At 48.8% G+C, this 14,888-nt stretch overlaps 3 protein-coding genes across 3 annotated transcripts; 2 read left to right on the plus strand and 1 right to left on the minus strand.

The window, feature by feature from the left end:
• The first annotated feature begins 285 nt into the window (after window positions 1–285).
• On the plus strand, window positions 286–5,979 carry LOC124663255 (magnesium transporter MRS2-B-like). The gene is made up of 7 exons (XM_047200979.1): window positions 286–376; window positions 1,146–1,150; window positions 1,532–2,176; window positions 4,636–4,764; window positions 4,864–5,205; window positions 5,298–5,345; window positions 5,464–5,979. Exons 1-7 carry the CDS (start codon window positions 286–288, stop codon window positions 5,692–5,694), a joined length of 1,491 nt encoding a protein of 496 aa, XP_047056935.1. The 3' UTR covers window positions 5,695–5,979.
• A 407-nt stretch (window positions 5,980–6,386) lies between these two features.
• Window positions 6,387–6,608, plus strand: LOC124663264. The gene has a single exon (XM_047200989.1). It carries the CDS (start codon window positions 6,387–6,389, stop codon window positions 6,606–6,608), a length of 222 nt encoding a protein of 73 aa, XP_047056945.1.
• A 380-nt stretch (window positions 6,609–6,988) lies between these two features.
• LOC124684376 (transmembrane 9 superfamily member 10-like) lies at window positions 6,989–9,553 on the minus strand. The gene is made up of 7 exons (XM_047218699.1): window positions 9,440–9,553; window positions 9,182–9,346; window positions 8,900–9,009; window positions 8,682–8,790; window positions 8,498–8,610; window positions 8,243–8,396; window positions 6,989–8,149 (listed from the first exon to the last, which is right to left on the minus strand). Exons 1-7 carry the CDS (start codon window positions 9,551–9,553, stop codon window positions 6,989–6,991), a joined length of 1,926 nt encoding a protein of 641 aa, XP_047074655.1.
• Window positions 9,554–14,888: the final 5,335 nt, after the last annotated feature.

The following is a 14,888-nucleotide window of genomic DNA, read 5'->3' on the forward strand; positions in this document are numbered from 1 at the left end:
GTCAACGACTGAGCTCGCGCGATTGGCCTGCCTCCCATCTCCGTATTGTTGCGCCTCCAGCACTCGGGAAAGGTTGGATCTGACGGAACTCACCTGCCAGTATGAGGGGGGGGGGGGGGGGAGCTCGCCCCACGCGCGGCCACTCCTGGCGGCGAGAGCCGCCGTCGAGCACCAGCAGGGGGATGTAGCAAGGGACTTGAGGGTGCTCCATTGGAGGGGATGGGAACGACCAGCGGAACAGAAGGTAGCTGAACAGGGGCGATTAGTTAGTTCTGATTAATGACGATGTCCAGCTTGCCACCTGCGGCCGTGCGGATAGTATCAGTTTATCTTGATCGGTCTGGGATTGTGCCTTCTCTTATGGGCCGCGAGACAGGTAAATAGCCTTTCTATGGATTGAACTCATGACCGCCCAGGGCCACGGGAGATACGGTGCAGTTGATTGACTAAAATAGTCCCACCTCGCTCCTTTGTAATGTATCCTACCTGTTCATATACGTTCCACAGTTCCGTACAAACAAGCAGCAATACAATGGGAAAGAGCCACGTCTAGATCCTTGACATACAAAAGGTTGACCTGCACGCTGCCGGTTGTGGAATTAAAAGGAAAGAAGGATTAAGGTTGCATGTCTCTCACATTGAGAAGGGAGGGATTGTTGGCTGTTAACTAAAACGTGCCTTGCATCATGCACAATTAAAAGGAAGAAGACGGATGACGGATGAACTGCAAGCTGTTCGACTCTTAATACTGTCTGTCCACACACGGACGGATCGTGATCAAGTGCCTGCGCCTGCGACCATCCTGGAAGGAGTCCCTCTCAATACCCGTCAAACTTGCCTTATATCTATAGGTTTGTATGCATTTCCTTGTTCTTCTTTATATGCGGTCATCTTACAAACTTTATAATTTAGACAGAAGTGATGCAATTTAGTTCATTCTAGCATATTGATAAAGAATTTGTTTTTCTATTTTTGAAGTGAACATATTTCGCTCATCCGCAGCAACGCGCGGGCATTGTCCTAGTCTGAAACTTAAATAAGAAGTATGTTACTTGGACAAAAGTGACAAACTGAACAAGGTACAATGCTGGTACACTGTAAAGTGCGAGGTACAAGTTTTAATCCATTTTCTCTTTTTTGTGTAGGCCATGTACGGCCATTTTTTTTCTTGTAAATTTACATGGGTAAGTATCAATGTGGTATATATGATTTATCTCATTGTAGTATTTTTTTTTTCAAGAACACGCGCGAGCATCGCGTGTCTTCATTCATTAAGGAAGAAAGGAGGATTGTAGTATTTTTTAGATCATTGTAAATACGTTGACTTGGCTAGTCAAATGCCACGGGCTTAGGACTACATTTATTATTACCAGTTGTAAGAAATTTTACTCCTCAGTCACACTCACGTGAATCAAAGATACCGTGACGGAGAAGATGCACGCAGCACGCGAGTGCATTAAACTCCACACATCTCAACTGCACAGCAACGATCACACCATCATGTAAACAAACCGTTTCCCACAATTTCTAGATTCCCCAGGGGCCCATCCGCAAGACGACCCCACAGACCCGACTTGCCCACCACCGGCCGCGACCAATCACTCGGCGGCGCGCCGCGCCGAGCGTCGCCATGGCCGCCGCCGCGGACGCCGCCAAGCAGCCGCTCCTCCCGCGGGCGTACCCGTCGCAGGTCGCCTCGGCCTCCTCGCCCGCGCTCCCCTCGGTGCCCCCGTCCGGCGTGCCCGGCGCGGGGAGCCGCCGGTTCCAGAGCGTCCTGGACGTGCCCAACCTCAAGAAGCGCGGCGGCGGCACGCGCAGCTGGATCCGCGTCGAGGCCGCTACGGCCTCCGTGCAGACGATCGACCTCGACAAGGCCACCATGATGCGCCGCTGCGAGCTGCCGGCCCGCGACCTCCGCCTCCTCGACCCGCTCTTCGTGTACCCCTCCACGGTCCTCGGCCGGGAGCGCGCCATCGTCGTCAACCTCGAGCAGATCCGCTGCGTCATCACCGCCGACGAGGTGCTCCTCCTCAACTCCGTCGACAACTACGTCCTCCAGTACGCCATGGAGCTGCAGCGACGCCTCCTCCAGCGCGCCGACGGCGACGAGCTCCCCTTCGAGTTCCGCGCGCTCGAGCTCGCCCTCGAGGCCGCCTGCTCATTCCTCGACGCCCAGGTGGGTTCCCACGCGCTCCACGATTTCGCTTCCCACCCTCGGAAATTACTAGTACTATATAAACATGCCTCTGCTGTGATTACTTATTAGTCTTGGCGCGATGATCCCATACTATCGTGTACAATTTCTGCAATACTGTGGTTTAGTTGGATAGTGGGATTGGAGTTGACCAAGTTCATCTGATGTTTGATGCAAATTAAGTGATGGCATCGTCTGCTTGCTAATGTGAAATTGGGCCATTGCCTCTGATCCCCAAGAAACAAACAGGCTTGTTCCTCGGTACTACTATCAGTTGGATCAAAACTATCACAGATTATTGCAGGTTTGGCCCCTGGCTCCTTTGGGACATCTACTAAACATTATAGTGAAATAGTTAGCACCACCCTGTTGCACCTGTAACTAGAGATTCAGGTAGTTACATTTCTTTTGATTTTGAACTTTGAACACTCTGTGGTGCATTGATGCTGTAGGAAGGGGATGAAAGGCTAATATTATTTACCATTGAACTGATAAAATTTAGCTTTAAGAGGAAAAAGCTAGCTCAAGTAAATCTTTGAACTGAAAAAGGGTCGCTCTCTCTGTGTTTAGAGGTGACAGTTTCTTGTTTACGAAGTCACTACCTTTCTATGTGCATATTCTTTCCTTCCATAGGGTGTTCTCTTTGATACCTCCCCCTCTTTATAACCAGAACAATTATTCTTCCTCCGTTTAAATATTGACATTAGATTATCAATATCCAATTGCTTGATTGACTCTCAGCGCATCAGAAAGAATTGATGCCTTCTCCAATAGTTTGTTCCTCGGTACCAGAACAACTGTGGCTTCTTTGTTAAAATTTTCATGATAAATTATCAATCTCCAATAGCTTGTTTGATTCTAACCACATCATATTTTTACAGCAAATGGATCATGTATTCTTATACCTGAACCTTCTCAAACGTGCCATTTTACTTGAGCCAGATTTGTCTCGTTTGGTTTTAGTTTTATTTACAAACTTCGCTTGGAGTTGTTACTCGGCTATCATATTGGACTGGAGTCACCTTCTGTGATGGAAAAAAAAATTGACTGTCTGTATTGTGAAACCAGGTTATGCAGAATTACATGAAAACCTAATAGCAATATTACTACTTGACTTTTCTTTTGTTAGATCAGACAATGCTGTTCTCATGTTAGAAATAAGTACTTCATTGTTGGGTTGTGATGCTCTGTAAGCCTACAAGCCCTTCATCATCTAGCTGCAAGGAAACTGGAGCAGATTTAGGCTTTGCTTGGCGTTGGCATTTTCTTTTCTTTTGGAGGGAAACAGCAGGACTCTGCTGTGAGCTTTATTAACAACCATCAACAGAAGTTTACATCGTTTATGAGACTACTCAACATAAAGCTAGGGGGGCTCATCGTCCCAATTACAGTCGTGTTTATCTATAAAGCACTTCCTAGCCAGCTCATGTGCAACCTTGTTTGCTTCCCTCGAAATATGACTAAAACTAACATTACCAATACTAGTAGCCAGATCAACACAGTCTGCAAAGATTGCCGCCGACTCATTCCACCACGTTTCAGTTCCCTTACAATCATAAATGACTTCAGTAGAATCAGACTCAGCATGAACAACATTGCAGCCAAGTCTATAAGCTAGAGATAGCCCCTCCTTCATAGCTGCTGCTTCAGCCATTGCAGCCGACACAATGTTGGGGAGATACTTACAACTTGCTGTGATAAAACTTCCCTGATAATCACATAGGACAGCCCCATAGCTCCAACACAACCGTCAGATTAAAATGAGGCAGCGACATTGCCATTTTCTTAATAGCCCTTCCAATCTAGCATTTTTTCTATTTTGTAGATCAATTGAGAACTATCTGTTGGGAACATAACAATTATTTTTTACTAGAGCTGGTGAATATTCTTCACAGCCAGTGATTCCACAGCATAGCACCAGTACACAACTATCCTAACCAGAGACTACCTGTATCCTGCTGCGCATATGCTTTTGATTTGAAAAAAATTAGACAATAACTAGCAGATATTATCATGTACGTAGTTCATCCAAAAAGCAACAACGCTACTAACCAGGATATATAAGCCTTTAACTATTGACAACATTATTTTGTAAAGGCTTCATACATGACCAATCACCTGAACATGATTGTGTACCAACTTTCTGTACTAGGTCTCTAGCATTTCGTTGCAAATAGTGACACAAGTTACAAGGCATACAGTTCATGCTCTTTGAGATACTTCACATACAACTCACGTCAACTTATAGGCTATTGATCTTTACTGTTTATTAGTTAGCAAAACACATTTTGCATATCTGCAGTTGTCAGTCTACCTCTTAGTCCTGCCTTATCTAGTTTATTTCAAATAATACATGTTGTGGCAAACATGACGATCTCCTTGCCCTTGATATCAGTTCAAACCAGAGCATGTCTGAATCTTCATTTTCTGCTTTGTATCAGGCGGCAGAATTGGAAATCGAAGCATATCCTTTGCTGGATGAGTTGACTTCAAAAATCAGTACTCTAAATTTGGAACGTGTTCGGCGGCTAAAAAGTAGACTAGTTGCCCTGACAAGAAGAGTTCAGAAGGTAAATTGCATTCTAGTAACAGGGAGCTTTTTTTTTTCCTTCCAGATCATCAGTCTAAGTACTGACCTGCTATATAATTGCCATCATATCTTGCGATAGGTAAGGGATGAAATAGAACAACTAATGGATGATGATGGAGATATGGCTGAGATGTATCTCACTGAGAAAAAGATGAGGATGGAATCATCTGTTTTTAGTGATCAGCCATTGTTGGCAGCCTTCAATTCAGGAGGTGCTGGGACTTCAGTTTCAGCTCCTGTGTCTCCAGTCTCGTCGCCCACGGAGTCACGGAAGTTAGAGAAGACTTTCAGCTTGTGTAGAAGTAGACATGATAGTGTGAAGAGCTCTGATAACACTGTGACAGAACATATTGAAGAGCTGGAAATGTTGCTGGAAGCATATTTTGTAGTCATCGACAGCACTCTTAACAAGCTGACCTCGGTAATGATTTACCTTTCTTCAATTTCTAGTATATTTTGTTATGTTTCTATGATTGGGAGTCGCATATCTGACTGGGTTTTTCCTTCTTGCAGCTGAAGGAGTATATTGATGACACTGAAGATTTTATCAACATTCAGCTGGTACATCAACATACCTCTTTTCATTCAAGTTATCGGCACACAGTAGGATATATGCATTTCACACAGTGCTTCCTGTTGTTCTGTACTAATTAGCGTGTCTTGAACTTTCTGTTCCCAGGACAATGTTCGGAATCAGCTCATCCAATTTGAGCTGCTGCTAACAACCGCAACATTCATCGTTGCTATTTTCGGCGTGGTCGCTGGGGTATTCGGGATGAACTTCGAGACCGATGTTTTCAGCATTCAGGACGCGTTCCAGTGGGTCCTGATCATTACTGGAGTGATCGGCGCATTCCTCTTTTGCTTCTTCGTTTGGTTCTTCAAGTACAAGAGACTGATGCCTTTGTAGAGTATAAGCTCCCCATATGGCAGAGGTCCCCATCTTCTATTATCTCTGTGAAGGTACCTGATCAAAAGCTTCGAATTCATGTAATTTTTTAACATTCTTTCGGAGGCTTATGGTGTACCTACAAGAAAACAATTGAAAACGCACTTTTTTCTTACTGTGCTGTAAATGTGATATTGTAGAAAGAGTTACTATTGTCTTAACCCTCCATTGCAAATATTTCTTTGTTAATAAAACAGATATATTGTTGGGGTTATCAGAGATATTTAAAGAGAACAATTATTTCAACAGGGTATATTTCTATTGGGTACATCGATTTCCCAGATAAAAAGATAGTTCTTCCAATTCCATATGTAGGAAAACTAAAATTTACATAGCATATGTGATCTGTGCTCATGCTAGTTCATTTGGTTGGTAGCTCTAGTCAATCCTGGGACAGAGCGAAGTTGCTGGAGGTTATCCTGACGTTAGGTGGCAGCACCTGGTTGTGACTTGTGACACGGCCTAAGGCCACGTCCCAGCCGTTCCCACGTGTCTATCCATGCATACCTGTAGCCGCTTAACGTGCTAACTTAAAGGTCCCTCTCTCCTTCTCGGATGGCACATCAGCAATTCAGCAGCTGCAAACTAGCAGACACGAGAAAAGCTTCGTCGTTGAGGTAGGCAGCTAGGCATCCCTAGAAGCACCCTCAGTCATGTGGCCGGAGATGAAGGCGTGGGCCTCCATGGCCGACAACGACCCGCTGAAGCGTGGCTCATCGTCGGCGACGCACCCGTCCAGCCCGCTGCGCCGCATGAGCCCTACGACGATGGCCATGGGCGGCCTCCTCGTCATCGGCACCCTTGGCTACTTCATGCTCAGCAAGGACGACAGGCGCAAGGCCAGGGACAACGAGCGCCTGGCTCACCGTCCTTGAGAAGCCATCGTCATCACTTGGGCGGGCGAGCCTGGCTCACCGCCCTTGAGAAGTTGTCGACATCACTGGGGGCGGATGGCGATAAGCTTAGTTTGCGTTGTACTAGTAGAAATCGCCATATAATAATAAAACCACATCCCCTTCTGGTTTTGTGTATAAGTCTCAGTGTTGCTCTGTTCTGTTTCTGTACTCTTTTTATCAGTGAAAGTATGAAATATGCAGAGATTTTAGTGAGTAGCGCGTCTCCGAACTTCGGTACCGTATGAATTCAGAGAGCTGTATGTAATTTACTGCAGGATACAGGGGCTGCTACTATCCTGTTAATATTTGATGGTGCTCACTCAAAGTTCACCCATTGACATGCTAGCTAAGTTCTCTAGCTAGTCGATCTTGACAGAGGAGTAGATGAGCCTGGTGAACCAGAAGCAGGCGCAGAAGCCGACGGTGCCGGTGAGCACGAAGAAGGCGTAGGAGGCGATGAGCATGTACCCGAAGTAGAGCGCCCCGGAGACGGCCCTGGTGATGTCCAGCTTGGTGAAGAAGTAGAAGCCGGCGTAGAGGAAGAGGTACACCGCCGAGGACCCCGCCGTCAGGTAGGACCTCCACCACCACCGGTAGTCCTCGCCGCAGAGCTGGAAGTAGCAGAGCACCACGGTGATCTCGGCGCAGGTGAGCACCAGGATCACGAAGACCAGGAACAGGAAGCCGAAGATGTAGTAGAACTGGTGGAGCCAGATGGAGGTGAGGATGAAGAAGAGCTCGATGAAGACCGCCCCGAAGGGGAGCACGCCGCCGATCGGCACCAACACTGCTGGATGCATGTACCACGGCTGCGCTGGGATCGGCCGCGGGATCTTGTTCGTCCGCACCGGGTCCTCCGTGGCCGGGTGCTTCCTGACCCCGTGGTAGCTCCCGACGAAGACCAGCGGGACGGAGATGCCGAACCAGAGCAGCACCAGGGCGGTCATGGTGGTGAATGGCACGGCGCCGGAGGACCTCTCGCTCCATATGAGCGCGTTCAGGACGAAGAAGATGGCGAACACGATCCCGGGGAACATCGTGGCCGTCTTCAAGGTGACCTTCTTCCACTCCGACCCCTTGAACACCTTGTAGAGGCGCGCCGAGGAGTACCCCGCGAGCAACCCCATGAAGACCCACGACAGGAGCATGGCCGTCATGAGCCCGCCCCGGTTCGACGGCGAGAGGAGGCCGAGGATGGCGAAGAGCAGGGTGACAAGCAGCATCCCAAAGAACTGGACGCCCGTGCCGACGTACACGCAGAGCAGCTCGGCGTTTGCAGGGGGCCTGAAGACGTCGCCATGGACGAGCTTCCACCCGGTCTCCTCCTGCGCATCCTCCTCCACGTCCAGCTGGTTGTACTTGGTGATGTCCCGGTACAGCGTCCGCAGCATGATCATGGCCACCATCCCGGACAGGAAGAGCACGATCATCAGCGAGTTGACGATGGAGAACCAGTGGATCTGGTCGTCCGTCATCAGGAGGTAGCTGTCCCAGCGCGACGACCACTTGATATCGCTTTCCTGGAGGATTCACCATGGACACCATCCGAAGATAAGCTTGAGCTAGCCTCGCAGAGCAGAAACTGAACAACATGTGAGGTGCAGAACAGGTACCTCGAAATTCACATCGTAGGAGAAGACGATGTCCTTGTTGGCCTCTACTTCCTGAGGAGAATCGGAGTCTAAAACGAGCTGCCGAGAATGCGGATCACAGGTCTTGAGGCGCGTCGCATTCCCCTTCCAGTCGCCATCATATTCGTGCTTGACACTGCATCATCCAACAGAGACGACACTAAGCTGATCCGAAATCGGAAGAACATCAAGCAAACAGAAGATGGCGTCCAACTCCAACATGCACTTTCAGTTAACCTGAACGGCTTGACCTCAAAGGCGACGATCCTAGCAAAATCCGTCTCGGCATCCCTGTGGTACTTCACCAGGAAGGTGAGATGGTTGTGGATGAAATGCTTCTCCTCCTTGCTCTGCCACAAGGATATGTACCCAAATGAAATTCACATATGCACAAGCAAATATACACAGCATCTGAACTCACCCCGGAGTACTGGCCCTTGATGCCGACGTGCACGCCGTGCTGGTAGACGGTGGGCGCATCCTTGTCCATCCTCGTGATCGGCACGACCAGCGGGAGGTTGTCGAGGATCCTGCGAGCAGTTCACATGTATGCAATCAGTGAAAAACTGTGATTAATTTCCTGAACAGTCTGTCGACCTTGATTTATTCATATATATGCATGTAATTTTAGTATCTAACATGTTGATGCGGTAGTCGTCGTCGATCTTCTCCTTGACGTCTTTTGCCCCTTCCTGGGTGAAGGCGGTCTTGCAGACGATCTGGCACAGCCTAGGCTCCCTCATCTCGAACTACAAACGGTACACCATACAACCCCATCATATTCAGAATCGGAATGTTTTCAAAGTATCACAGAACCAGAGCAAAGCGTGATGAATATTCAGAGCATCAGAGAAGCAGAGCAAAGCGTGATGAATATTCAGAGCATAACATAACCAGAGCAAAGCGTGATTTGGTACTGACGACGTAAGGGGTGTTCTCGATACGGTCGCCACGGAGGAGCTCGCCGAGGTTCTCGGCGCTGTCGACGATGGCGCCGGGCCGGCAGAAGGGGAGCGAGTAGTAGGAGTAGGGCAGCTGCGTCTTGGTGGAGCTCAGCTGGCTCACCTTCACGGCCAGCGCGTCCTTCTGCAATCAGGGAAAACTCGCCGCCGTTAAACCACACGTACCTCCGCCGGATCAAGAATCTCTCATGAAACTGCTACTAATACGGAGACGTACCCTGCGGAAGTCGGCGGGGGCGACGCCGGGGAGGTAAAACCCACGGGCGGACGTCGCAGCGCCGGCGAGGAGGAGGACGGCGAAGAGGAGAAGGACAGCCCGGTCCGTCGCCATGGTAGCTTCGACTCTGACTCAAGCGCTGAGGCGAGGTAGAAGAGAAGATGCCAAGAACAAGAAGGGCAGCGTCAGCGATGTGGTCGCCGGCAGCGGACGCGGCTGGCGTTTGCTTGGATTTGACGGGTGTTCTCGGGGAGTTCGCTTGTCTGGCGTGACGCCGGCAGGTGAGCAGTTTGGGGGTGCGGGTTTTGCCTCGCATACCGCGGCCCCACGGAATCGCGAGTTCTGGACTAGGGTCAGCGTGTTGTGCGAAGTCCACTGATGTGATGTATGGCGAATGATGAGTGGCGTCGACGGAAATGTATCCAGAATTCCAGGTGAGCCGCTCCAGGTATTCGGGTCACGAGCATTGTCAAAACATGGTTGGTCAAATTCGAATGAATTTTGGTGAGATTTTGTGTACTCCGTACTCATTTCTGGTATCCTTCAATTTGAGGTACGAGCTTCATTCACATCGATCTGGACTTTAGCTAGTGCCTGCATTGTTCACGTCTGGCAGGAAATTAAGGGGGGTAGCGACTGGCAACGAACTTGCTAGTGCAAGTCGTGAGTTGTGTGCGGCCGGTGAGTGGAGGCACGAGCGTGTCGCTGGCTGCGCGCCGCTCGACGGACACTCGCCTTGTGCCATGACATCTGTGACTTGTCCAAAAGATGCAGAAACGGGACAACTGGACAACTTGACAAATGGAACAACAAAAAATGATTTCTTTTGACTCTTTCTCCTTATTAAACATCTAGTTTTAATTATCTCATTATGATACTGTCTTGGCTGGATGTAATTGGTATCTTCACGATATTAATATAATTCTTTTGTCAAAAAATCTCACTTATCTAATTTGTCACATTTCTGCACCCATGGATATCAGGTCACCGTTATTACCGCTTTGCTTAATCGAGTTGAAAATATGCTTGAAGCCTCAAATTTGCCAATTGCAACTTGGTTCTTTTAAGGTACAAATCAAATCTCTAACAAAGTGAGAAAAGAATTTTCTACATGGGTGCGTCGCACCATCTCACTCCTAGAGACCCACCTTGAATGCGACGCATCATCATCTTGCACGGATCTCAAAGTTCTCTCTTATCCCTTTGTAGGCGTTACCGGTACTGGTAAATGTCCGTCTATGAGCAAGCGAGAAAACTCGTCGCATCGGCGTTTCCAATTTCTGGCGATAATGATCTCATTTTCTATCTTCGTTGCCCTCGCCACCAAGTGGTAGCAAATAGGAAAACCGGCAATATACCAATGGTAACCAGGTGGCGGGGAAGCAAGCTATTAAGTCTCACCCTGTGCGATTGAAGCACCTTTCTTTCACTTTTTTTAGTAGCCAGTTCAATTTTGTTACTTTTCTTTATCCAAGCTATCTCATGACCACGTAATGCTTCAAAAATTCCATTGATTAAACGACCTGGTGGAGCTAGCTAATGTCAAAGGGGGCAAAATGGAAAATATGAAAGGCTGAAGGCAAATGATTCTAGTTTGCCCCAGGTAAGTCAAAAAATTGTCCTTGAATTAATTTTCCAAGCATGGGGAAGGGGGCACCCCTCCTCCTCCCCCCACCCCGGCACGAATCATACATAGCCCCACCGCTGTTATTGTTTCCGTGTGTATCATTTGTTATCTTACGAATGCATTTTATTTCATCACTTCAGATTTACTAGTTCATACATCTAACTTAAAAGTTCACAATTTTGTGTATGTTTTAAGTTTTCAACACCGTGTGGCGCCTAGTCCCGTAATATATTTTTTTCAGGTGAGTGTGCAGCTCGTTGCGTGCCGCTCGATGGACATTCACCTTCCTGCTATGACATTTGTTCATGATATCGGGTCATCTTTTTTCCTTAGTGCTTTGAAATCATTTTAATCATCTGACCGTAAGTGATCCATCCAATTCTATCAAATTCAACTGCCAACTAGCAAGCACGAAGCTTTTAACTGATTCTTCTTGCCAAAGTAGCCAAACTAGCTTCCATTTTTTGTTTGTGTAATGGTGGAGCCAACTGGCTGAGGAACTTAGGGCATCTCCAACCGGGCGACCCATCCCGCGCCCGCGCGTCCGAATGGGTCGAAACGGACAAAAACGCGGCCCAGCGCGCGGACCCATCCCTAAAACGGATGGCCGCGGCGTTCGGGACGACCCAAACCCGGCCCAAATCTTGGACGGGTTTGCGTGGCCGCGGACGCGAAAGGCTGGTCGCTCGCGTCCTCCCTTGTCCGCCCTGGCCCGCCTGTCTGCCACCCAAAACACAAGGCCGTCGCACACATCTCCCCACCGCTCCGCCGCCACCCACGGACCGGCGATTTGGGAGCGCGTCGACGCCGGCCATCGTCGTCGAGACGCCGGCAAGCGGGGCGGAAGCATAGGTCGAGGTCCCGCGCTGCTATCGCCGAGTCGTAGCAGAGTCGGAGGACGCCGCCGGCGGCGCTGTTGTCCTCTCACCGTCGCGACACCTCCCGCCGTTCGCAGCTGCGCCGTTTCCGCCGGAGGTGAGCTCTCCTGCACCGTCTTTCCAGACCGCAAGTCGGCTGAGACGGCCATGGGCTGCAGGGTCCCTAGAGAAGCATTTGGATCGCCTCCGCCTGCGAGGTGTTCGTTCAAATGCTCGAACTAAAATGTGTCCCTTTTCGGATCATGGTGGACAGCGACGACGAATACTACTTCAAGAACTTCATCGACACGTCGTCAGAAGAGGAGTCCGACGACGATTTTTTCACGGATGCTGCGCTGCTCATCCACGAGCACATTGTCTCGCAAATCCCCGTGTTCCGGGGGTCGTTGCCGGGGCGCGCGGCCGCCTTGGACCGCAAAAGAGAACGCGGCCACGACCAGCTCTACAACGACTACTTCCAACCCACTCCATTGTTCGTGCCGTCCTTGTTTCGCCGTCGTTTTCGGATGACCAGGCCGCTGTTCCGCCGGATAATGGATAGCGTCAAGATCTACGACGACTACTTCTGTGCGAAAGTGGATGCAATTGGCAAGGTAGGCCTCTCTTCGTACCAGAAATGCACGGCAGCGATTAGGATGCTCGCATATGGCGTTGCCGGTGATTTCGTAGATGAGTACACGCGCATGAGTGAGTCAACCGGCTTGGAATCGATGTACGGGTTCTGCGGAGCGGTGATCGGTTCGTTCGGAGAACAGTACCTCCGTCAACCTAATGCGAGAGGACACAACTCGTACGTTGTCGATCAACGCTTCCGGGGGTTTTCCTGGGATGCTTGGCAGCATAGACTGCATGCATCGGGAGTGGAAGAACTGCCCCTTTGGTTGGCAGGGGGCATACAGCGGCCATTACGAGGGGTGCACGGTCATTCTTGAAGCTGTTGCTTCCCATGACACATGGATTTGGCACTCATTCTTCGGAATGGCTGGCTCGCACAATGACATCAATGTCTTTGCGGCGCTCTCCGGTGTTTGATAGGCTAGCGTACGGTCGGTCCCCGATGTGGATTTTGAGATCAATGGCCACCACTACACCAAGGGGTACTACCTTGCTGATGGTATCTATCCACCTTGGGCTACACTCGTGAAGACAATCCGAAATCCCAACTCGGAGAGCGGAGGCAAGGTTTGCCAAAGAGCGAGGAGGCAGCCCGAAAAGATGTCGAGCGGGCGTTTGGCATCCTCCAAGCTCGTTGGGCTATCGTCGGACACCCTGCCGAGCACGGGATGTGCAAACTCGTGGGAGGTGATGACCGCTTGTGTAATCATGCATAACATGATTGTTGAGGTAGAGCGGGATGATTCACTCTTTGATAATGACTGGGAAGGCCAAGGAGAGTTGGTTACTCCTCAAGGTGCTCCGGCATCATTCCGAGGACATTCTTCATGCGCACCATGAAATTCGAGATCTAGGCTGTACACAACCAGCTTCAGGCTGATTTGGTCGAGCACATGTGGCAGCATGTAGGCAACAATGCTGCAAACAACAATGATGAAGGAGATCCTTAAGCCTAGAGCATTTTGTATCGTTTTTTCATTTTATTTGAATAATACTTTATCCTTGATTACATGGACTATGTAATGTGTAATACATTTTGAGCATTTGAACTACTTTATATATTTTTTCTATAATTTATTTTGCGTTTTTCTAGTGAATTTACAAGAAAAACATACCATGGAGCGCCGCGACCCAAATCTGGCGCGTTAGGCGCAGCGCGCGACCAAACGGACGCCGCGGACGCGAGCTCCGTCCGCGCGTCCGCTCGGGTACGCAAACGGCCCAAAACGGACGGCCCAGCGCGTCCGTTTGGGTCGCCCGGTTGGAGATGCCCTTATGACAACAACGCAATATCGTGTCGCAATGACCCCATCTCAGTATAGATCACTCGCTAGTGGACGATAACCACCTCAGACATTATCAGTTGGATTTTTTTTTGCAGTAGTGGGCTGGTTTAGCTGGACTTTGGACACTTGGACGGACGCATTAGATTGCTTCTTTGTGGTGTGCTTCTACGCGGGGAGCTCCTATTGCCCGCTTTAAGCGGGAGCGACCATCCAGCCCACCTGAGCAGCTAGTCTATGGGCCTCCCGTTCGCGGCCCAACAAAATGTATCTCTGTTTTTTCGTTTGTCTTTTTTTTTCTTTTTTCTGTTTCCTATTTTTTTGTCTGTGAACCATTTTAAATCTTTACTTTTAAGAAGCCGAACAAATTTTTAAATTATTTTTTAAAAAGTAAACATTTTGAAACTGAACATTTTTTACAACTGAACAAATTTTAAAAGTGAACATTTATTAAAACTGAACTTTTTCAAAATCTAAACAAATTTAATATTTGAACAAATTTCGAATTTGAACAATTTTATAATATGAACATTTTTAAATCAGAACAAAAAACAAATCCGAAAAATTTCGAAATCAGCAAAACCAGCAAAAAATCGAAAAGAAAAAAACCAGAACCGAAAAAACACGGGAAAGCCAAAAAACCGGAAACCGAACAGGGTAGGCGCTAATGGGCCGACCCACCCGTCCGTCGCTTCAGGCCCGCTCTGAGCGGGGAATAGGGATGGCGTTCTACGTGGTAGAAAAATGTGACGCGTGTGATATTCGGCCGGACCAGGCCTGTACTAGCCCAGCACGTAAGGCCCGTAGTATTATGTTCTGATGGAAGGGAATAATGTCATAGCGGGGTTAACATGGGCTGGGCCTATCTCGAGTTATCACCTAATTTTAACGGTTAGCACTATAGGGATGCTATCAGGGATGGAGACAAGGGGGGAGGGGGGCGCAGCCCCCTATGCTCATGATTTTTCTTTGAACATAAGCTATGACAGCTCTTTATTTGTGTGATTTTAGCTAGTTCTGCCCTCCTCATACTAAGATTGCCCTCC

This window comes from Lolium rigidum, chromosome 1 (assembly GCF_022539505.1).
Source record: "Lolium rigidum isolate FL_2022 chromosome 1, APGP_CSIRO_Lrig_0.1, whole genome shotgun sequence".
Taxonomy (NCBI): Eukaryota; Viridiplantae; Streptophyta; class Magnoliopsida; order Poales; family Poaceae; genus Lolium; species Lolium rigidum.

What these genes read in the sequence shown, in the direction of transcription:
- LOC124663255 (XM_047200979.1), top strand. Translation starts at nt 286, where the DNA reads ATGTCCAGCTTGCCACCTGCGGCCGTGCGGATAGTATCAGTTTATCTT. An exon ending in TGACAAGAAGAGTTCAGAAG is followed by an intron (nt 4,765 to 4,863) that starts GTAAATTGCATT and finishes ATCTTGCGATAG; the next exon opens with GTAAGGGATGAAATAGAACA. An exon ending in ATTTTATCAACATTCAGCTG is followed by an intron (nt 5,346 to 5,463) that starts GTACATCAACAT and finishes TTCTGTTCCCAG; the next exon opens with GACAATGTTCGGAATCAGCT.
- LOC124663264 (XM_047200989.1), top strand. Translation starts at nt 6,387, where the DNA reads ATGTGGCCGGAGATGAAGGCGTGGGCCTCCATGGCCGACAACGACCCG.
- LOC124684376 (XM_047218699.1), bottom strand. Translation starts at nt 9,553, where the DNA reads ATGGCGACGGACCGGGCTGTCCTTCTCCTCTTCGCCGTCCTCCTCCTC. An exon ending in TCGAGAACACCCCTTACGTC is followed by an intron (nt 9,010 to 9,181) that starts GTCAGTACCAAA and finishes TACCGTTTGTAG; the next exon opens with TTCGAGATGAGGGAGCCTAG. An exon ending in CCTACGATGTGAATTTCGAG is followed by an intron (nt 8,150 to 8,242) that starts GTACCTGTTCTG and finishes TGAATCCTCCAG; the next exon opens with GAAAGCGATATCAAGTGGTC.